At 38.5% G+C, this 23,965-nt stretch overlaps 3 protein-coding genes across 3 annotated transcripts; 2 read left to right on the top strand and 1 right to left on the bottom strand.

The window, feature by feature from the left end:
* Window positions 1-3: 3 nt before the first annotated feature.
* On the bottom strand, window positions 4-8,638 carry LOC136255416 (DNA mismatch repair protein MutS-like). Its single transcript, XM_066048171.1, has 26 exons — window positions 7,930-8,638; window positions 7,231-7,399; window positions 6,140-6,199; window positions 5,900-6,045; window positions 5,795-5,846; window positions 4,925-5,067; window positions 4,685-4,780; window positions 4,354-4,386; window positions 4,197-4,299; window positions 3,920-3,983; window positions 3,728-3,868; window positions 3,503-3,584; window positions 3,347-3,460; window positions 3,260-3,292; window positions 2,710-2,806; window positions 2,569-2,661; window positions 2,439-2,523; window positions 2,021-2,092; window positions 1,923-1,972; window positions 1,667-1,703; window positions 1,472-1,615; window positions 1,098-1,169; window positions 903-1,033; window positions 532-612; window positions 279-381; window positions 4-235 (listed from the first exon to the last, which is right to left on the bottom strand). Exons 1-26 carry the CDS (start codon window positions 8,349-8,351, stop codon window positions 144-146), a joined length of 2,715 nt encoding a protein of 904 aa, XP_065904243.1. The 5' UTR covers window positions 8,352-8,638; the 3' UTR covers window positions 4-143.
* LOC136255417 (FAS-associated factor 1-like) lies at window positions 8,475-18,303 on the top strand. The gene is made up of 15 exons (XM_066048172.1): window positions 8,475-8,642; window positions 8,695-8,763; window positions 8,934-9,144; window positions 10,046-10,143; window positions 12,034-12,152; window positions 14,756-14,915; window positions 14,971-15,063; window positions 15,170-15,432; window positions 15,648-15,884; window positions 16,351-16,487; window positions 17,222-17,391; window positions 17,497-17,586; window positions 17,692-17,826; window positions 17,904-17,981; window positions 18,130-18,303. The coding sequence occupies exons 1-15, from the start codon at window positions 8,595-8,597 to the stop codon at window positions 18,214-18,216; spliced, it is 1,995 nt and encodes a 664-aa protein (XP_065904244.1). The 5' UTR covers window positions 8,475-8,594; the 3' UTR covers window positions 18,217-18,303.
* LOC136255418 (probable sodium-coupled neutral amino acid transporter 6) lies at window positions 18,297-23,927 on the top strand. The gene is made up of 8 exons (XM_066048173.1): window positions 18,297-18,358; window positions 18,419-18,770; window positions 18,852-18,926; window positions 21,873-22,051; window positions 22,409-22,700; window positions 22,808-23,050; window positions 23,288-23,365; window positions 23,566-23,927. Exons 2-8 carry the CDS (start codon window positions 18,435-18,437, stop codon window positions 23,800-23,802), a joined length of 1,440 nt encoding a protein of 479 aa, XP_065904245.1. The 5' UTR covers window positions 18,297-18,358; window positions 18,419-18,434; the 3' UTR covers window positions 23,803-23,927.
* The last annotated feature ends 38 nt before the right edge of the window (window positions 23,928-23,965 follow it).

Below are 23,965 nucleotides of genomic sequence, written 5' to 3'. Positions count from 1 at the left end.
GTGACGCTTTGTAAAAATCCAATTATATTGATCACGTGAATTATAATTATAACACAAAAATTATGTGTACAGCTTGGATCTGGTCATTAAAAATAATCTGAGTGATTTGAATCAAAGAATGCATGAATTGTAAATATGTTACATCATTTCTGTCTGCTGAGAGTGGATTTCAGGTTGTAGAAGAGATCCAGTGCTTCCTTAGGAGTCATTTTATCAGGGCGCAGTGCTCTGAGAGCTAAAGACAGAAATCATAAGCATATAAATTGGTAAAATATTACCATTAAGACATTCTTCTTCAGCTTTTGAAGTAACTTGGTTTGTAACTGTTACAGCAGATGGAGTGGAGAGCACCGAATCAGTGTCATGTGAAGCAAGGATGGTCTGTAATAAATGGCAGTATGTTATTCAGCAGTATTAGTGGGGTTTAAAGCAACAGGCAAGACAGTACACTGGTACATACACAATTACTCTAATAGAGCAGTCAGATTTCTCCCAGGTAAGGGATACACAAGTACACAATACACTGGTCACCTGAGCTCTACTGATAATGTCACCGTGTACTCCACACAACTGTGCCACATCGATAGCAAACATGCTCTCAGAGACTCCTGGCTAAGTGGAACAATACATGAAGGGTAAGGAACTTCTCTAAGATTGCACAAATACAAGGCAAACAACCCAATTACAGGGTTTTTTTTCTGAGAGGACGGATTGGCAGCTATTTCGTAAAAAATTGTGCCCTAATGGTGGCAAATCCACAAAATATTTTTTCCTCGAAAAACCTGCTCATAAAACCTGACCACGATAGTCAAGTTGCAAAAACCTTGAGACAAGCCATCATTTTATCAAAGTTAAGATGGTTTATTTACAATGGTAAACTAAAGCAAAATAAGTAACATCACCTCTATCCTATAAGTGAATATCAGGTCATCTTCAGATCTTTCTGCTACCAGTTTATAGCAGCCTGCTCTGGACAGGGATTGGGCCAGTGACTCCAACTCATGATAGTGAGTGGCCAGTAGAGTACGACAACCTAGCCAACAGGAAATAGGTGTACAGTCAGTGGTAGTGATACCATAATAGTGTTAGCAACATACCAATAACATTGTGTAGGTGTTCCATTACTGCCCAGGCTATGGATAAGCCCTCCATGGCTGATGTCCCTCGACCTGTTAAGAGAGAGAGGTATGGGTGGTATTACTAGTGAGTATATGCATTGTGTATGTGTAGTGTTCACCTTTCTACCCTCTTTGGGTATGACCTAAATTCTAAGCTTACTCAATGTCATGTGGCAAGAGAGTTAGGAAGCTTCTGCTTCTATATGAGTCATCCAAATGGTGTTTCTATGGTGTGTGTATGCGTGTGCGTGTGTATGTGTGTGTGTGTGTGCGTGCGCGCGTGTGTGTGTGTGTGTGTGTGTGTGTGTGTGTGTGTGTGTGTGTGTGTGTTATGTGTAGTGTAATGTGCACACCAATTTCATCCAGGATCACAACGGAATGAGGCGTAGCATGAGAGATGATATGGGCAGTCTCTGACATTTCCATATGGAAGGTGGAGATGTGCTTTACAACATTATCACTGGCTCCAACTCTAGCAAACAGCCGGTCCACAACTCCTACACAACATCACACAACATCACACAGTAACTACAGTTGAAGATACTCACCAATGGTGGCTTCTTCAGCTGGTATAAAACTACCCATCTACAGAAATACTTTAATACATATGCTAATTCTTACTAATACATAATAAATAAAGACTCTTGGCAGGAGGCACCATTCATATAAAAATTAGAACTCGGGAAAAAGTTTCTTATCCTGTCAACTCCCCAGAAGTGACTAGGTGATATAGCTTTTTTTATAATATTAACATTGCAGTTAGTGATAGTACATAGAGTTACTGTAGTCACACAAACTACACACCTGTGCTAGAATGGTCATCAGAGCATTCTGTCTGAGAAAGGTACTCTTTCCTATAAACAAGGTATGTTACATGATAATGTCATAGATCTGATCTATACCTCCCATGTTGGGTCCTGTTATCAACCATAGTTTATCTTCAGCCAAGTCACAGTCATTGCTCACAAAGTGGTCTATGGGAATATAGCTGTGTAACATTTCATTCAAACAGAGCTATAAGTACTGTATGGTATCCCTGAACTATACACACCTGACTGCTTTATTAGAGTATTTGCATTTTCTATTATGCTGCAATCACAGGAAAAGCATTTAAAAACTATTGTGGGAAAGTATTAAATATTGTGGTAGATTGAATATTGTGGTAGATTCAGAAGCAAACAACTCACATATATATACAATTTATTTATACAGGGAAACAGCATCATCAGCCAAGTAACTCCATATCACGAAAACACTCTAATAGAACGCTCAACAGTGTGACTGTTATATTGGAGTGTTTTGTTAGCAAAACAATTATACCTTTTTGCATAGCCTCCACTACTGCATGCCTGCCAGCCTTAATGTGAAACACCGGTTCTTTCACCATCACTGGTTTACAATAGCCCTGTAGACAGAATACATACATACAAATACACATACATACACTCACCCTGCCAGAAGCCACAAGACCTAATGAAACAGCCACATCCATTCTAGAAATGGCCAGTGTAGATTTACTAATTTCATCAGCATTTTCTAAAACCTACAGCAAGTACCTCACACAATTACAGCAGTGAAGTGGCAGACAAACCTTAGCACAGAGATCTTTGAAGGCACTGTCCTGAGCGGCTTCATGTTTTTCCTGAAGTGTCTGATATTCTGAGTTCAATTGCTGCAGCTTTACGTGACTAAAATATGTACGAAATTAAAAAAAAACAAAACAAAAAAACATGGCTATGATTCACATTGTGCTTAGGGCTGTGAATAATAAAACAGTTGGTTGGATAACCATATAAATAGTACTTCAATAGTTTGTGTGACTGGATTTGCAACCAGGTGTGTTCCACACACAACCAGTTTTCCATGAAATTTGTTTAGAAGTAATACAACACGGGAAATGGTTAAAATTTTACATGTTTCTATGTGTAGAGTTATGTCCCATATTCTTAACTTGTGGTTATTTCTTTCATGTGTGGAAGATATCATTTTGTAAATCTGATCATGATAGAATAAAGCTGCTACTTGCATGTACAGGCTTTGCCTCCAGTGTTCACTCTCACTGGTAAAGCAGATAAAAGATGAACTTTCATCATTTAAAATGACAATGAGAAAGAGTTTAATTATTAATGGAGCATATTCACCTGTATCTTGTCTTGCCAGCTGTCTGCTCTATCCTAGTGTACAGTTAAGATAATGGTACAATAAGTTATTCGATGTGTACTGTGTACTTCACTAGTTCTGAACAGTTCTCAGCTTTAGGGGCTTGTGATTTGGATACCTCAAACAGGCGGAGACAATATCTGTTTTCCACCACTGCCATCTTAGTCAGGCCACACTGACCCCTAAAATAAATGTCACTTTAATTCCATGAATTGTTGTGATACCTTAGTTCTTCACAGAGATCTTCAGCTTGTTTGCGGTTCTCCTCCAAACCTTCACGGAGTTTATCAACCTTACGTGAATAACCTAACAACATACAAATATGTGGTAAACAAGTATACAAATGAGGGCTATACACAAGCACGCACAATGCAGTCTTACATATGTGCACCACACTCACATGTGTACACTACAAATACAGTAATAGTCTAACAGCCAACTACACATACCAACTTTAATATTTCTCACACTACTGCTGTAACTTCCTATTGCATTATTCAGTTCAGTAATCAGGTCAGGGAACGACTTCAAATCACTGTACTCCACAGAGAGATCAGAAAATTCACTCTTCACCATATCCTTAATACTGTCTACAACACAGACACACTATTACACAATACCATCAATAAGGGATAGCTTACCAATTGCCTTAAATGTAACTACCATCATCTGTAGGTCATATGGTGTAACTGTGTCTGTTGCAATCTGTAGAAACATGTTATAAAGAAATCCCCTTAACTTGTACACAAAGCATGACTTCTCTATTAGAGAAGTTAAAAGGTAACATTGCACACAATGTCAGAAACACACTAGGGGTGAAGTTCCATTGTAGTATACATATACGACAGTTTCAGAGAGTACGAAATGAACTCTTGCCACAACTGTTGGTATTATTCGCCCACACATCATCGGTATTACCTTTTGAATTATACGTTCCAGGTCAGCACAGGACTTCAGAGTTAACTGGAGGTTCTTAGACTCCATTGGTTTATGGTAGAACACCTCCACACAGTTGAGGTGGCTACAAGTAGCAGTACAGTAATGAGGTAGTCACATCTGTAGGATGTGACCTTACTGGTGGATCTCATCCAGATCAGTAGAAGGAGCTCTGGTAGAAGTATAAACAAAAAGATAAAATATCACACAAACACACCCACGCACGCACGCATGCACACACACACACACAGCCTCTACACAAATGCAATGCTTACACTGCTACTGTTTGCCACCTGTGCAATCATGCAACCTTCGAAAAAAAGTATTAAAGACTCTGATAATAAAAAAGAAACATTATCATCTAGTACACAGCATCTGATCTGCAAGGCTGGCCAACAGAAACTGTGTTATAAATTATGAAAGTGGTGATGTCAGCTTCTGAGAGCACAGGAGCTAACAGGTTATCATACGTGATTTTGTTCTTCAGTAGACGAGTACCTCCAGCTGTGACTGTCTTATCAATACTACCCAGCAGAGTAGACTTCCTGGTGTTGCCTTGTGCTGGACTATATGTGGATAATGGAACTGTAAGTACCTAACCTACTATGACATAACTGCATACACAACATACATACATATATATATATTATATATGTAGGTATTGGATGCACACATGCACAAAATACACACATCACTATACAACACATTACTTGATAATCTCTAATGCTCTTCTTGTGTTAGCATCAATAGACATGTGAAGGTCTCTATGGTATCTCACAGGACTAGACAGATGAGGGACAATGTCCTTCTGAGTGTGTAGGATGAAGTTCAACAGTCCAGCACCAGCTGTCTTCTACAGTGGACAATTGTGCTACACATGCTGTAATGAGTGTGATAGTCAAAAGGTCACCTACTGACCAATTTTTGGTCTTGATATAATAGGTAAGTGTCTGTACAATAGAGGGATCGCACACAAAACGCAGTATGACATAAAATCATTTAAAATGTTTAGCAACCATTGCTTGTCAGGTGTGAAGGTTACAGCCATTCTCAATGGTTCAGTGTGGAACAGAAGAGGCTCACTAGGCTGGTAAAGATATTTTAATACTTCTAAACTTTTTGACAGAGATACTTGCAGTTGATAAATCATGTTGACCAAGTAAGAGTGTTTGCCCAACTGTGAAAACTTTTATAACTCTTGCCAAGGTACTTTCACGTGCAAACTTGCATTACTGTAATATTTGCAATAGCCTGCATTATTGGTGGACATGCATGCTTAGTAGGCTAGGGGCCTTTCTTTAAAGGTGGCCACTAAAACAGGTTCCACTGTATTAACAAGCTAGATTGTCATGTACCAACTTACCAATACTATGTATGTATGACAGTTATTTGATTTTAGCAGTAATTAAATTCTCTTCATTCAGCCAAGCTGTTATCCAAGGCAGCTGGCTCAATAATACTTAACATCTTTAAGGGTTGATATTACATCACACATGCAAACATGATGAATGGCAATATTGAAAAGAAATTCTTTACACCAAGTTCTGTATATCAGTGTTGTCTCGTGTATGTCTACTTACTTCAATATGTGAAAACTGGCTACCATCAAATAGTGAAGACAAATTCCTACCCCTAAAGGAGAGATGAGTACAGTACAAGTTGCAGGTAAAGTGGGTGTGGCTCACTGTTTGTCTGTTGTAGTCACATGATCACTATACCACTGATCAGGTACAGCAGTGAGGTGACATTCTTGTAGTACTGAACATGACTCCAATACTGACTGACCACTACTAGACTGTAACTGATCAAATGTGTGCTCAGGTAATACCACCTGACGATAATATATAGTGTGTGTGACTCATTTATTTACAACACATAAAATTTATAGAGTGTGGTATATAATACAGAAAAATGTCTGTACGTACTTCAGCTGGGGAAATCCTCTCAACTTCTTCATCAACATTTTCAGCTGCAGTAGAGCTGATCTAATAAGACATGAACAATTATCAAGCATACAAACTAATAAACTATTTCAGTCTATTAGACAACCGGAACAGTGAAATTGTGTATTATAAATTGAGCTTGCAACATAGGATCAGGATTTGTACCTGAAAGGTGAATCAACACTTCTAAAAGATTTTTTTTTCAGTTGAAAATACACAGTAAGAATTTTTGTAAAATGTCCCACACCAAAGATAATGATAACTAGCTAGAGACTACTTTTTTTTTAAAAGTTATAAAAATGTACATACCAAAAATGCTATAATGAAAATTTTCATACCAAAGAGATGATAATAGAAAATGCATGCTCAGTTAAAAATGCCATGGCAACTGTTCAGATCAACATGAAATCTTCTAACACAAATCAACAGTGTTGGGAGTAACGCGTTACGTAATATTATTACTTTTGTGGTAACTAAGTAATATAACAAAATATGCTATAAAAACAGGTAATATAACTCAGTTATTTTACTTACAAATGTAACCCGTTACCTAAGTAATATAGTTACTGTAAAGAATCTAATATTACATAATATTATTACTACAAGTAACGAAGTTACTAATCTCGTTAGTGATCCACTGAGTAACGCCTAACCACAACGAAGTAATGAAGCCTACTGAATGAAGCTTATTCACCAGCTTCTTACTTATAACCAAGATTTGCACATTGTCCAACAACGCAATTATGTCACGTGATAAGGTGGTAGTTTCACACGTGACAGCTTAAGGCCGTGGACACAAAGTAATATAATATGTAATATTATTATAGTTACTTTATTTTATGAGTAATATGTAACTGTAACTAATTAGTTCAGCTGCAAGTAATATGTAATATGTAACTAGTTACTTTAAAAAGTAACTTGCCCAACACTGCAAATCAATACTCAGCCATTTTACTTCAAACTTAATAGGTATACTTGCTTGAACAATAAATCAAGGTAATGTGTCACTAGGGAGTGCAAGGGCTCATCTCTAACAGCCTCTCAAATCCTGGAGTACTACATATATGGCATACCTGAAAAGCAGCTGTGGAGAGGTCTATCCACGCAAGCCCCAGTAGATGACTGGGTCCAGGGTAGACAGAGAGTAGGTAGTTGGCATGTTGGTCTAGTGGTTCCAGCAGTGTACCTGGTGTGATCAGTTTCACTACTTGACGCTTCATCAGACGACTACCACTCTCAAAACTGTAATGAGAAATACACAGAAAAACATTCAATTTTACACAACAGTAGTGAAAAATGATCCGGCATTGTACAGTGTCTAGTCTGATATCATTAGATATTATTCCACTAGGATCACTACTCATAGCTAACTGTAGAAACTACCCAATGAGAGTGTAATTTCCCACCCTGCACCCAAATCACCTCTGGACACCCACATTCAAATGTTGTTATTTCTCCAAAATCTCTTCCTGTGCTGCTATATACTATGAAGCCTCCTATTTTGTATTGCTAAAAACACAATAAAATCAAGCTATAGAAAGAACGGTTGCAATTGTAATATTTTAACAGGGGTCCACTCTGTAATAACACTGATTTTCAGTGGAGCCCTGCACACAAACAACAGTTGCTCACAAAGAAGCTTATAGTTTCCTGGCCTTGAAGGATTGAGATACTCTAATAGAGCAGTCACATAAAATAATGATAATAAGCCTCCTGCCCACACCAAATCTTAAAAACATCCTGATGGAAGGAACCTAGGTGAAAATCATTACCTTCCTGGAGCCTGGTTACATACAGCTAACTGAAATCCTGCCTTCACCAACACCCTGCTCCATTCAGCTAGCGATCTCTTGGGAAATCCCGCCATCAGCTTACCACCACCGTGTTTGGCGATGCGCAGCGATGTCTTGTCCGCCACAGCGCTAGCATCACCATCGTAGATCTCGTAAAAATCACCAACTTGAAATAAAAGGATGAAGTCTTTGTACTGATCCTTGATTCGTTGAAATTGCTTGTAAAGCGATTGTTTTTGTTTGGCAGGTATTTTCTTAGCTGTTATGCTTGCCTTACAATAAAATCTTTTCAGTTGATAGCTATTTTCACTTTTCTCCTGGAAACTGTAAAAGTCAGCTCCTCCCACCAAGCGCTGCAGGGCACGTGATAAAACGTGACGTCTCCTGCTCCACATAAGCATTGCTAGAAACAACTAGTTGCTGTAAACAAATGAGACTGTTCATTAGAGCAAAATAGTTACTTCAGCCGAACACGTTTTGCTAACAGCGCACAAATCCTTTGAAATTTTGAAGCGCGTGAGCTGCATTAATTAGAAACGAAAAATTATTTTCAAGCGCGTTGTCGGTTTGCCAAGTCACCGTTAAAAAAAACTTAGCCACTTCTTTCTTCGCTATAATTTATCAATTTTTTTCATCACATATTTATGGCTAGTATAGGCAATGATAGAGACAATCAGCTGGCGACTTTCCAGGTAAATTTTCGTCGTGGTCACGTTTTGTTCGACACGCTTATTTTTCAAACAGGCTGCTACGGGCCTAGAGGATATAGAAACGAGTATATCAGTCCTTGAACAACATGGCTGGAACCTTGTGGTGAGTAGAAGTGTGTATTAAGGCTCTAGAATTCATGACACGCACGTGGGATAAGTATTTTAAATTATGGGATACTTGCAAAGCGCACGGAATTTCTTTTGCAAATAAATTTCCCAATAGCTAATAGTGTTGTTTAACATTTATCCGTTACTGTATGTTTTTTCTTACAGGAAGCCATCAACTCCATTATGCCGCAGGCATACGCAGTAGAGGAGTCATCACAGGGGTCTGAAGGGGCAACAAGAGAGCCGGTGTTTGGTGGCAGTAGGAGCCACTCTACGTCTCCTATCAACCCTCCAGCAGTTACTGATGAGATAATCATAACATTTTTATGGGAGGATGGTTCCCTACCACTATCAATACCAGTTACCCAAAGGATAGGTGTGTAGTATGTTGTCATAGTTGCTGGTGTGTGGACACCTTGATAATGCTTGATCTTCCAACCACCCAGCTACAACTAAATCACCTGAAATTGGGTTACAGAGAGTTGTGTAATCACCTTTGTAATGTTGAGATATGGTACATAAAGTTGCCACTGTTGGTTGATGAAGGGTATAAATGCATTCACAATGTTGATGTGAATGTTATTCAGGTATAATTTCACAATTCCATGAAATTAGTTAATGTCATTTTTATAAGTATAGCTGTTATGAATTTCAGTCGGTAGTCAATGACCAGACTCTTTGAAGTTTGCGTTCAAATATCAAGTGATTGAAACCTCATTTACAGTTATGAATTTCTCCTGTTCAGTGGTGTTGAATAGGACAAGCTGTAGATCATAGAATGAGGGAGGCCATACTGTATAATCTAAGCATTTTGAGGAGGAATTTTTTTTGCAGATTTTTCATGGTTTTGTGGTTACCAGAGAATTTTGAAATATTTTGACCTCCATATAGTCTAATACATTTTGGGAGTGTTTGCAAATCCACGAAAGTTTTAGTAACATTGCTCATCCTCTAAAAATTTGCCCCTTAGGTTATACGGTAGATAGATAGGTTTTTAGTTTATTTTTTTATGAGCTGCTGTAATTATAATTTTACAATGAAAAGGCATAGAAAATATTACCAGATCTGATCACTAAGCTTTTCTTGATGCATGCTCCCAGACAACCTAGTGTTGTACATGCTACAGGGATATAGTTGATGCTGATGAGAATCTCAAATAGTTTCTGCACTAAATCCCACAACTTAAACCCTCATAATTCTGCCTCCACTTTACTAATACAAGCACACATTACTCACAGCCAAAGTACTTGATGTTAAATATGGTTATCATGTTCTAGGTCAAATAAGACAGGATTTGAAGCGGTTTCTATCCTGGTTAGGTCCCGATGAAGTACTGATAAGAATGGAGAAAGAAACACCGGCTTTACAGGATGAGGTAATATCATGTTGTATGAGTATACAATGGTTTCAGCCAAAACCAAGGTTAAAACTCTTGTATCAATTTTGGTAGCATTAGTCAGGTAAAAAAATAAGTATGTGCTTAATATGATCGTAAGTGCCAGTTTCCTTTTAGGTTGTAGTATTTTGTAAATAGAATGAGTATAATCTACTTGTGGATTAATATTATCAAGAGTTGATATATATATATATATATTTATATATTGTGGTGACCTCTCTTTTTTATTTCTGTGATCCCTAATCAAACTTGAAAATAGACCTTATCCGCAATGACATCACAACATAAAAATGGTGGCGACAGTGTGGGGACTTTGTACAGGATTGTATTGTGAGAGGTGGTGTTTCACTATGGTAATGTTAATATATAGCAACAAGGGGCAAGGTGAGGCATACATACTTACTTACAACAAATATGTACAGTTTTATATCTGTATCAAAACTTAGGTCTGGTTTCACCTGGTGGGATTATTTTGCATCACCACATCACGCTAACTCAAGCCTCTTACCTTCATTATCCAATATTCCCATGTTGTGAAAGCCGCAAGCAAGGCTTATTTTAGTTACTACGAATAAAACCTGGCGAAGTCCCCACACAAACATGACCATTTTGTCAATTATGACGTCAATGCGGATAAGGGTCCATTCCTAGTACTATACTTGTAAATGTGAGGTACATGAGCCAGAGCAGATCATCAGCAATGCACTACAAGGGTCTCCTAAAGAATTAACAGATGAATAAAAATCCCTCTACTATAGCGGAGTTTCTGTGTGGTCATTTGTATTTGTAATGGAATACATCTGTGGACAATCGTTAGTTTACCTGAAACCTTGTATGGTCAAGGTTAAAGTCCCTTTAATTGTGAGGGGGGGAAAGCCCAGAAGCAATGTATTTTGTGTTTTAATAGTATTAGCTCTCAAATTGTGCTAAGAGTACAGTAGTACTGCATATTAGGGATCATGAAGAACTGGACTTTTCCAGCCAAAAATATCACCGTAAAACCAACTTCAATTTCCCTTCATGACAGCTTGACAAACCTAAATATGTCTTCAGACCAACCCCAAACCCGTTTCTAAAGATTTGACAGAATTATATGCTGCCTGACTAACTAACTGATGCCTCCAACCACTTGACAATGGATAAGGCTATGAGCTTGATTTCTTCACTGTTCAACATTGCTTCGTCCCAAGATGTGCCTTTTGCCAACCGAAGTATGTACAATACATGCATCATTGTTTTGTTCTCCTTTGTGTTCTAATTCTTTTCGCTGACAATGCGAGATGTCAATTTGCGATAGCACAATATAGCTTCCCTAGGCTTGGCTATTATGCTTATCTATTTTCTGTAGTGACTGGATTGATTGCAGAGGTGTTTCTTGTACTGTTCTTTGTTTGCAATGCTGTAGAGCATAACTGAAAAAAAAAGGGCCATGCGCACCTCCCTTTCCGCTACATGATTGATTGTTGGGCACACGTTCTGACACAAAATTGCCATTATGGCATTCCTGGTGCCTTTCTTTCTTTTAATGCAGTTCATTTGTCATAATCATGTTATTAAATAAACCAAACAAATATATAGAAAATAGAAATTTTAGCTAGGGATCAAAAAAAGTTGTGAATAGCTAAAAAGTGGTGAAACGTGGAAGGTTGCCTATACCTGCAGATTATACTAGTGGACATATTATCCCTTGGGTATAGTCTGAAGTTTAGGGATATAATGTCTACTAGTTATATCTGCAGGTGTATGCAACCTTCCTTGTTTTACCACATTTTAGCTATTCCCTTGTTTCACTGCTTTTTTTTCTTTGATCCCTAATCCAACAAATTTTTTCCTTCTACTTGTTTGTTTACTGCCTCATTCCCCTTATAGCTGAGAATTGACCAGTTGTCACTGGCTAGTGATCCTGACGGGAAGTTCCTGTATGTGACTACTACACATGGTAATGATATCAGACTATCCAGCAACCAGAACAGTTCTGTAAATAACAGGTAAGTGTATGTGTGTTCCATTTGTAGTGTGGTCAATCCTAGTCACAAGCACACTTGTGTGCACATGTGTACTAGCTAAAATTTTATATGGTACATAACTCTCCTATCAGGTAGTAATACTAACATTTGAAACTTTTGTGTGAACGGACAAGACAACATGAAACTAAAACCCACAATCAATAATTATTAGCTCATGTATAAAATGGATACAATGGGATATCACCATTGACACAGATCCTCACGTTTCACTACTTCTCCATCTCATCTTTGAGAAATTTTTGGCAAGGGTCTGCTTATAATGCTGAATGACTCCTTGTTCTGTTATTCCAGAACTTTGTGTTCCTCATTGTAGTAGTGGAACCTCTGTTGGCAGTCACCTGAATTAAGTATAATGGCCACTATCATGAGGTCCCAAATATAATCTCATTCAGATGTATGCATCGTGGTCTGTGCAGAGGTTTACTTCAGAAGAATGTGAGAACATGTACATTTATGGGATGCTGTTTAACATGACCTCTGTACTGGTTGAAGGATGGATATTTTTGTAAACGAAGACCATCAAAAGCATAGTAAGTGTGCTTTAGTTTTAGGCCAAATGTGATATTTGCTCTATAGTTAAACAGCTTTAGCCATGGTACTCCACAGACAGTATGGATTTATAGTGCTTAACAATATATTCATTCATTAGCTAATTCACACTGGTGATTTTCGAGATGCTCCCATGTTTTATATGTCCAAAATTCCCTAGTGTTCTGTAAAATATCATGGCTGTACTTGATGTAATGGTGTCCGTGTTCTGGGATTTTTCTGAAGACTTTTATTAAGTGACCACCTGTCTAACATGTACAGCAAATTCACAGCCAATAATCTACATCACACTTCCTGCCATCCAATGAATATTGTATAATCTGTCCCTTCTTATTAGTTAAAAGTATTCAACAGGCTTATGGCTATTAGTAACACCCATAACAAGCTCTGTTAACAAAACGGAATATTATAGGGGCAGTGTAGCACTAACAAAGCCCAATAACTTAACATAATGAATGTTGCATATGTAAACGGAAGTGCGGTGGAGGTTGATTTCAGTATGTTTGTATGGTGGAGTACTAACATAAACATATACCTAACATAACTGATATAAAAGGAGAAGTATTGAGGACAAATTATAAGTGAACCGTTTGTCACGAGGTGAGAGTCAATAACACTTTAGCATTTCTGTAGTACCATTGTACCTATTAATACAGCTACTGTCATCCATTAGTAACCATTAGCTGCCATGCTCGTCCATTAATAACCACACATACAATGTGAGTTTCATGTATTTCCATGAACTTGCATTATTTCACTGGCCGGTGAAATCATTGAAGTTATATGGCTTTTCAAGTGCTGCACTATCCCTTTAAGTGGAATCATGCAAGTATTTCAATCAAGACACTTTCCCTAGACCATTATAAGTGTCCTGATTATCAAGGTGTCCTTATCAGATTCAGGGGGGTACACTAATACAATTAGGTCCTACAGTTGAACTTCAATAGTTGTCTGGGCACCACCTGGTATTCAGTTAACTGAAGTCTGTAACTCTGACGTTGCGCTTAACCCTTCGAACCCGGTAAGCCTATATTTAGGGTCTGACGCATGTCTCTATTCAAAACTACTATAACTTCGCAAGTATTAACAATAGAAAGATCCTACAGCCACTACATACTCACCATGAACTCCATGATAAAATGGCACCAAGCATTGATGTAGTCGGGTACGCGTTAACGCCTTTCATCACACCACTTAGAAAACAGCCTTCTTCATCAAATGTCCGCCATGGCTGTACACTGCTTCATTAAACAAGGCAAATTTTCGCTCTACCTGGTGCTTTGGCCTTAAACTAAGCGCCATTAGAATCCTCGTGCGCTACAGAATCCAGTGGTATACAATAGATCATGTAATCTTATAATGGATGCTTGTAACATTGAAAATGCCATCAAGTTCCAGCAAAGACGATGCCTGCCTCTTTAGTGTAGTATAAAACTGTTTACATGTTATTGTAGCGCATGAAATTCATTTGGTGTATAAGAATATCCTGTTATACACCTGATGCTCTGCCTATGGTTCACACTTACGTATTATCGTATACAAATTTTCGAGACATAATTTTTGCAGATGTAGCAATTGCGTGGCTTTCTTCATCCTCTAAAATTAACAATTATCAGGTTTTAGCTCTATGCTTTCTAATAGGTAATCTCAGTGAAAAATGAGTGATCCTCGAAAATAAAACCGCGAAAATCCTGAAATTTGTCGATCTGTGAAAATTACGTACCTCGAAAATTTGTATGTATATTTCAAATTTAATTCAGGTTTTGAAGGGTTAAAAATGTGTATTTAATGCATTTGCAAAATTTATTATATACTCTAATAGAGCAATCATTTTTTAAAATTTATTTTTTGATACCTGGTGAACTGAAAGTTCAGAATGCAGATACCGTTGTATTAATGTATAATACCTCTGACATCAGAACACCAGCACTGGTACAAAAATAAAGGGACTTCAGTTAATATGTGGTAGTTTTGTTTTCTGCAATAACCTGCTGTACATCTCAATCAACTTGTAGGATGTGTCATATCAAAGTGAAGTATAATAATCATCTAGTAGAGTTGCAATTATCACCCACAACTACTATTAAAGAACTAAAGAGACAGGCTAGTCACAAGTGTGGATTATCTGCTGACTTCCAGAGGTGGGTGGGGCTCCCTCCTGGATTATCAGATCATGTGAGCTTTTGGTGATGATAATGTAATGATCATATGATCCACCTTATTGGTGTAGACATTACTAAAGGACGCAGGTCTAAACTATGGTGAACATGTTTTAACACTAGAGTCTGTACAACTTGATTCTGCTGAAAACACTTCTAATGCAGTATGTGTAGTGTGTCTGTGTGTGTGCTTGCATGCGTGTATACTTATATGTAGTGCATAGTGTTATGCCAGTGTTGTGTTACACCCAATACTTCTTTCTCTTATAGTTCACTACTAATACAGTCAACACAACTGGTAGGGATAACAACAGGGCCTGTACTCCAGCTGGCTCCACCTCTTCAACTAGCAGTCAAGAATATGCTAGCGCACAATCCAGCGAGGATGATGGTGATGATTTTGAGATGGATATGGACTCCCTGAGCACTGACCCGACCCCAGTAGCTCCACCTGCCCTGGCACCACTGATCCCTCCTGACTGTACCAATCCTATAGAGGCCCTCAACTCATTCACTCACCAGTTCTCCAATAGGTGATTTAGCAGTGACGTAAAATATGGCAATTATCATAACAACTGTATGAACTAATTTGTGTGTGTTTCCTGTGATGATTCCAGACCCACTTCTAGAAATATTGTGTAGTGCTTGTAATGATGTTTTGCCATCAGCAAAGTTTATGTAGACTACTACTACTACTACTGATTTGTCTTTAGTTGTGGGTCATCCCCTACTATTTGTACCGTTGCAGGTATGGCTCTGTTCATCCCATCTTCTTCATCGGCTCACTGGCAGATGCTGTCAAGGAGTCAACAGCTGTTCCAGCTGCCCAACGTAAACCACTGCTCATCTACCTGCACCATGATCGCAGCATCCTCAGTAATGTGTTCTGTAGTCAGCTACTGTGTGCTGAGTCCATCGTTAATTACCTTTCCCTGAACTTTGTTTCTTGGGCTTGGGACCTCACTACAATACAACTGAGAGACCAGTAAGTGTTAACAGTTAATGCTAGGTTGTGTAGTTGTTGAATTGTATTCTCTTTTGAAATGTGGACGCCAATTATTTATTTGTCCACTGACAGGAGGTGTGTGTATATGTTTCTTAGTATTTACATGCAATGCCATTTGTGTTTTCTTTGTAATGAGGGTATATCAATGAAGAGTTGGGATGTGTTGCACACCACTTACATATTTCTATTTGGTATTTCACACAAGTATCAATTATCAAAATGCAAAATTAGCAAACCATGGGGCTCAGTGGGATGTGGTAGATGTTCAGATCATGCATCATGTGAGCTTCAAAGCTGTGTATATCCTAAATTTCTAGGCTTTCCACGTGTACTAGAGTCACAGGTTCTTCCCAAGAAATTGCCTTCGACTCCTAGGTGATGGGTATACCTTAGATCCTACTGACGTAAAATGGCTGTGTGTCATGTATGTAACTGTGTTGTATAGGTTGTTGGATATGGTGAGGGAGAGTTTTGGTAATGATGCTGCGAGGAGCGTGATGGCTGTGGATCCTAATAACCTTCCCATCATGTTAATTGTGTTCAAGAGTAAGGGACAAGTGGAAGTTCGCAATGTGATACAAGGTGTGAGTGAGTGTGTGTGTGTGTGTGTGTGTGTGTGTGTGTGTGTGTGCATATGCGCGTCCTTGTATGTGGCGTGTGTACTATGTACCGTCTGCGTATTTTATATGGTGACGTATTAGATTTGGCTGTATTGGCGAATGCTCACCAACTGCCAAATTTAAAATTCGCTGATATTATTTTTGTAACTGCAGGCCTTATTTTACTTTGATTGTTTGTAACTTGGTCGATTCTTCATCTGAACCCCCCGTTTTGAAATCACTTGTGCTGCTTGTGCTCAAAATGTCGATGTTAAAATATGTCAAAATAGAACAAGGCGCCCAAGCTGCAGCCCATCAATTTTGTCCCAAGGAGACATCGAAGCTGTTCAGAAGTCGGTTAATAATGCTGTCAGCATGGCAGCAGAAAAGTCTCAGCACCCCAGAGAGTACAATTGGTACTCAAAAGAGCAGCATGCAATGATTGGTAAGTATCCAGTCAAGCTTTACGTGCGATCTATAACAAAAATTATCAAATGTGTTTTATTTGATGATGTATTAATTTTAACTATTTGGCGTTATAACACAGTGAGCATTTTGCCTAATTAAAATGTCGTTAAATGTAAATTTTAGCAAATCGCCAAATATTAGCTTTGCCAATTAAAATACGCATATGTCACATCTTATGTAGTGGGTGTGGCATTGGTATTTCTAAATTCCCCTAATTTTTCTGTAGCTGTACTCCTCCTTATCTTTCAGGTTTCACAGAGATGGACCTACTAATGGGAGCACTGATCCTGGCAGTGGAGGAGCACCAGTTAGCAGTGGAACATGATACTGCAGAGGAGCAACAACGTATTGCTAGAGGGAGAATGATTATGGAACAAGACATGGCCTACCAGGAATCCTTAGCACAGGACAAGGAAAAGGTGTGTGTTCTTTCCTGGAACATATAAGCTAACTATGGTGATTAGTATACCAATTGTGTGTGCTGTTAGAAGATGTTAAGGGTCACTTGACTTTGTGTTTAACAGGCTCAACGTGCCGAGGAGGAGCAGAGAATGATTGAGCTAGCTAAGGAACGTGAGGCACAAGCCAAGATACAACATATGATTCAGGAAGAGGTGTGTGCGTTGTTGCATTGTGCAACTAGATCTGTAATGTAGTTTGTAGAAGTGCTGTCACACAGCAGCCATATGTTGTTAGCCCATGTGATATACTTGTTATAGGAGAAGAAGAAACAATGTGAGGAGCAACTGCCTGCAGAGCCAGAGGCAGGAGTGGAAGATGTTACAACCATCAGGCTGAGGTGTCCAGATGGCAGCTCCTTAGTTAGAAGATTCCATGGTGATGATAAACTACGAGTAAGCATGGTTACACAGATAAAGGGACATAGTTTTTAGTGATTTGCTGCATTGATTCTTGTCTGGTTATTTTTCAGGTGTTGTTCATGTACACTGGCTCTAAAGGCTACAGTGGTGCTGAATACAAACTACTATCATCTTTTCCTAGGAGAGATGTGAGTTGACATGCGTGTGTTGTTTACAACAGTAAATATCAGAACAAATTCCATTACACAGCTGTCCACTGTTTAATTAGAGTAGTTTACAAAATTGATTCAAGGCTTGAATTGATTTTTAATTATATTGTTTCCATTTCTTCGGTAGATCACCACTCTGAATGGATCAATGACTTTCAAAGAGGCAAAATTGTTTCCTCAAGAAACTGTATTTGTGGAAGAGAGAACGGACTAGTCATAAAATATTGCACTCTGTCAACCTGTAAATTCTGCACCATATTTTACTAATTCACGAAATTTGAAATGATATTTTAAATTCCAAGTTATTTTAATACCCGGTAGTGGTTTTAATTTCAGCACGCAGTGACACGTGATGGGTAAGAAAAGTGTTAATGTACGTAAAGTGGCGAACATTGAAGTTATTTTGATCTATTTAGAGGTCTTGTTAATGAGATGAGTGTAAGCACGAGCCTGGAATCACTACCGCTTCAACAAATCATTACAATGGTGGCCGGGGACTCAGTAAAGAAACGAAAAGGAACGTTCTTTTCTTCAGTATTCGCTCTACTGACCACGTGTATGGGAGCAGGGACTCTTTCACTACCGTACGCCTTCATGAAAGGCGGGCTGCTGTTTTCTCTAGTCATATTCGTATTAGTGATGGTAACAGCGATCGTAATAGGTTACATGTTACTGGAGTCCAAACATCTCGTGGAGTCAATGAGCGGGAAATCGATCATTAACAGCTATGCTGATCTGGGAGAGTATTCGTTTGGCATAATAGGAAAGGTATGACTTGTATAGAGTGCACACTTCAGCAAAGTGCTGGCTCGTTATTCCCGCTCTTCACGTTTCTGTTGTTTGCTCTAGTTTGTGATGTTGATGGTGGTGACTGTGTTTCTGGTGTTGTGTCTCATCGCCTATATGATATTTGCCAGAGATCAGGTATGTCCGTATATATATATATACCCTGTTTTTAGCACAGGACCCATAAACAAGCTCGTGTGCTAACAACAAGGTGGTGACACAATGTACAGGCACTTTCTGTAGGTAGATCTGCGACCGTGGTCTAAGTCAAAGGTCAAGGTCACCAAATTCGTGCCAAGTCAACAGTCGAGGGTAAAAATTTCCAACCTACAATCAAGAAGTACTGAAATATTGTCGCTAATTATAAGTCACTGGTCAAAGATTGTAAAGGGCTCTTGGTCACAGGTGAAATTGAAATTCGGCCAGTCAAAAGTTTGACTGTGGTCGCAGATCTCCCTACAGCACGTACCTACGTGACACCCCCTTGTGACAATATGGTCATACAGGTTTTCTGCATGAAGTGTGGCGTTGTACATGTATATAGATGTATGCATGTGTTGTGCTTTAGATATTCCAATAAAATATTATTTTTGTGCCTAGGTACGTGCACAAAAATAATATCGTGTACCACTTCAACTGAATCTTTTGTTTCTCGGCCCTACCGACTTTTTTGTTTGTTTGTTTATGTTAATCACATGATCACCTTGCAAGTAGAGCAAGTTTTATCTTAAAAGCTCATGAGGAACACCAAACATAGCTGGCTACTGACAAGTTCCACAGACATCATAATGTAGCTCAGCTACCATTTGATATGTAGATTGATCTACAGCCAGCAGAAATGAATATTTTAGTGATTTTTTTTATCAACTTACCAACCCTAAACCTAGGTCTGAGAAACTTGGCCTTATGTGTATTCATTACTGAACGTGATGAATGGTATAGTAAAGTGTGCTGTTGCTTGCCAACATGATGAAAATGTTATTGTACTCTTGATAATGCAAGTTGCCATAATAGACACTTTGTTATGTATAGTAAAGGATCAATCTCACACTGGTTTTATCTTTTAAAATGTCATTGTGACAAGGGCATCATGTATTGTTATGTCATGTGATCTCACACTGACCTGTATTGTATCATAAGGAATGTGCACACACACACACACACACACACACACAAGCAAAGCCTTTGGCTGCCACTGGCATGGTCACACCTACCCAGTGAACCACACCCGTGCGCTACTCAGGTGTTAGGAGTCAGCACAGGCAAATCCTCCTGAGGCAGGACTAGTAACTTGCAGGAGGTTGTACCATGTCTCACAGGTGAATTTGTGGGCACCCGAAGTCCCACCTGGACCTTCACCTGCTATATGAGATATGGACAGTTGGCATTTGCTTCCTCAGTTTACACTGGGTACCCATTGATATTATAGCTGGGTTGGCTGCTTCCCCAGTTGGTACCAGGTCCCCAATTTATTGGCTGGGTAGAATGGAGCAATGTGAGTAAAGTTTCTTGCTCAAGGAAACAACAACACCATATATAACCAAGAATCAAACCTGGAGCCTTTTGATTGGGTTAAATTACTAGGCCGATACTCTAGAGCATCAGCCTGGCCAAGTAGACATGCAACGCACGTGCGCGCACACACACACACACACACACACGTATGTGTGCACTTGCATTGCACATCACACGTGCATACCTGCTAGATCTGTTTGCTACTGGAGAAACAATCATGCACAACTCTCTTTGAAGTAGAAAGCTCATTATGGTGGTACTGAATAATCTTGACCTATCAGCACATTTTACCCTTCTTGTTGTTGTTTCCCCACACCATTTTATTTATCTTCCAATGTCACATCCCTCCATCACTTTCTGAGTCCTGATCTTGCTATTGGTTGACACAGCCATGGATGCATATATGTGTTTGTTTGAATATTTAGTTAATAATATATTTGTTTGGGTAAATAATTCACTGGCCAAATATTCATTTGCAAAGTCTTTTTGTGGATATCATATAGCATGCCATATGAGCACACACACAACTACCGTATTTCCTCTTATAAAAGCTGTATTTGATTAAATACCCATCCCAGTTATAAGTGGGGGAGGCTCCCCATGCCTTTGGAAAATAGACGCCTGGTATCGAATAGAGGCCGCGTCTGGTTTTAATTGGTTCCCTTGTTGCTGCTGCTTCTTCATACTTTGTTTAGACCCTTCTGAGGATGAAGGTACTGTGAGTTAGTCCAGGAGAGTCAGGATGCATGCAGATACGTATGATACAACTATTTTCTAAGCCTTGATTACACTTTTCTAAGCCTTGTCAACACGCTGTATCACTGTTTTCTATGCTTACCATTACAGTAATCCCATTATATCACCACCAGAGTTCAATTAAACTCCAGGCATCGGTCAGACCAATCCAAAATAAAAGCCCAGTCTCACTGGCCTGGTCAAAAATGCTTGGAAGGAAATAAAAGCCTGGGCTTTTATCAAGGGAATCTGGTACATGGATACAAACATACTCAATACATACATAGTGTTGCATGGGCAACTTGGTAGTTATTTTAGATTCTTGTGCATATCAAAATTGTTGTTTTGAGGTAACTAAGTTGTAGCCATCAAAAATGCCTATATATGCACTGGATAGAAATTGGACAAAAATATTTTAAAATTAATTTTGGTGCATAACACCACAACTCTGCCAGCTGGTTTCTCTCACCAAAGGTGAAATGGAAGCCTACTGCATCAAAGACAATCACAAAGCCCTATATGTGTTACTCACATAGTATTTGGTAACATGGTTACACTAAAAGCAAGAGTTAATAATAGAAGAGCTCTCTCTTCTATTATTAACTCTTGCTAAAAGTGTGTACTGTTTGCTATTTAAAAGTCAACACAGCTCTTGAAGATTTTATGTTTTAGAAAAACTGAAAGTATATATTTAGTCTGTTATAGAGAAACACTTTGTGACCTGATAGAGGCAATTACACAAGTGCTAAGGTTTTCTAGTTCAAAGTACACTTGCATATGTTAAGCATTAATCATTGTTTTGTCTCTGTGCATAAGATACATGTTTTATCACAGCTTGAAGGTATTCTTGACTTCATCGTGAACAAATCTTGTGGACATGATAGTGACTGTGTGGCTCAGTGGATAGCGTTGCTAGGCAACTATGCTGTCCTACTGTGTATATCATTTCTACCATTGTTCCCTCTACTATTACTGAGACAGTTCACTCCACTGAAGTACACTAATACATTAAGGTGAGCAGTGTACAAATAGTACAGGTAGAAAATTTGTATGCTCGTATAGGTTTTGTAATTCTTGATTTTTTTACAGACCACAATACTACTGTAATGTTTTTCATCTTAATGTAATAGCAAATAATTTTATGACCCCAGTGATTAGCCAATCACAGTGAAGCTTCTTTTGCCAATTTAAGTTGAAAAATACCTTCATCGATATAATTTCCATAGAGTTTTCTGAAAAAGAAATTTCTTTATGCAGCAAAAAATTAGCTGGTCTCACTGTTTCTTTGTAGTTTTAAAGTTAGTCTAAAATAGCCAACTGTCACTACTTCCTGCGTAGTCCTATATTTAATTCACTTCTTTTTCTTACAGTATTATAGCCATCGTTTTGTTGACTTTGGTGATTGTGATAAGATCAGTGTCATCTTTACGTAATGGAGAAGCCACTGATAGAGGACTAATCAAAAACTGGCCGACCGATATGGTGTCTGGTCTGACGTGTGTGTCATACTGTAGCTTGACCTTTTTGTGTCATTTCAACTTGTTTGCCATCGAGAGAGAACTGCGACACGTCTCATTCAGGAAGATGCAAGCCATCATTGTGGTATCCATGACATTTGCTTTCATTGTCTACCTACTTGTATCCATATTTGGCTACTTGCAGGTATAGTATATGTCCATCTTTGGAATATGTTGTTATATTTGTCTACATATTGTGTGACCTTATTTGGCTACTGGTATCCATGCTTGTTATCAGTGAATTTCTTCTAGTTTCGTAACTGCACAGACTCTGACGTCATAAAGGGTTACCCATCTAATGATGGGTTGATTGTAGCTGCGAGGATAGCACTCTTCTTCACATTACTCTTCAGTTATCCTGTCCTGATGAACCCATGTCGTGATGCTGTCAATGGTATCATACTGTTGTTCCTGAGGAACTGTACAAGATCACGATGGTTTGCGTTCAAGGAAGAAGACCAGCTAGTGGAGCCATTGACATCCAATGTACTACTGGTACGTTATTTTTGAATTTCTGTGAGTAAAAATGTTGTAATCATCTTGGCTCCATTCAACTACTAATAGAACACACAAACAGTTGTTGGTAAAACAACTCTAATTGAACAGTCGATATTGTTGTAGACATCAAAGTGTATTTTGGTACATTCCACAATTACATACTCCCTGTTTCTCTTTAGAAGTGTAATTTTAAGCTCATGTGATCTCATAGTTACCATGGTTACTCCCTTACAGATGAGCAAAACAATGTGGTTTATGGAGACATGGATATTGTTTGCTGTTACATTCGTGTCTGCTAGCAACATAACAGATGTGAGGCTAATCTGCCGTTTGTATTAGTGTAGTATTGTATAGCATGTGCCTATATTTCATCATGTGTTTGAATTGAAGCACGGTGCTATAACTGTATCCCATTGGAACAAACAGTTTATCCAGGAATTTTACAGACTGCTTTTTAAAAGGGGTTATGGCATTGTGTATTGTTTTTGTAAAGTTTCTCTATATTCTTTTAGGTTAGTAAAGTGTGGGACTTTGTGGGTTCCATCGGTGGTTGTCTCATCTTGTACGTTCTACCGCCAATTGCTTTTCTCAAGATACGCTATCAACATTATCGACATCTTCATGGACACTCTCGCAGGTGGTGGAGAACACCCAAAGATATGGCAGCATTCTGTTTGACTTTAATTGGATTAATCTTACTAGCCGTTGAGAACTATCAAGCTGTCATTGATGTCAAAGTGAAATCATAGCAGCAAATTGTATTCTAACATTCAATTTTAGCCTCACACATGTGGTTTTTAAAACATACTCAATTCTATGACAACATGTAAATGGTATGTACATATTTATCAGAATATTCAACTTTTTAATATTATGTGCTGTGCTATCTCAGGGTACTTAATCTATTAAGTT

The sequence above is a fragment of the Dysidea avara genome, chromosome 5 (genome assembly GCF_963678975.1).
Source record: "Dysidea avara chromosome 5, odDysAvar1.4, whole genome shotgun sequence".
Taxonomy (NCBI): domain Eukaryota; kingdom Metazoa; phylum Porifera; class Demospongiae; order Dictyoceratida; family Dysideidae; genus Dysidea; species Dysidea avara.
The sequence above is the reverse complement of the archived record's forward strand: the minus strand, read 5'-3'. Positions and strand labels throughout refer to the sequence as shown.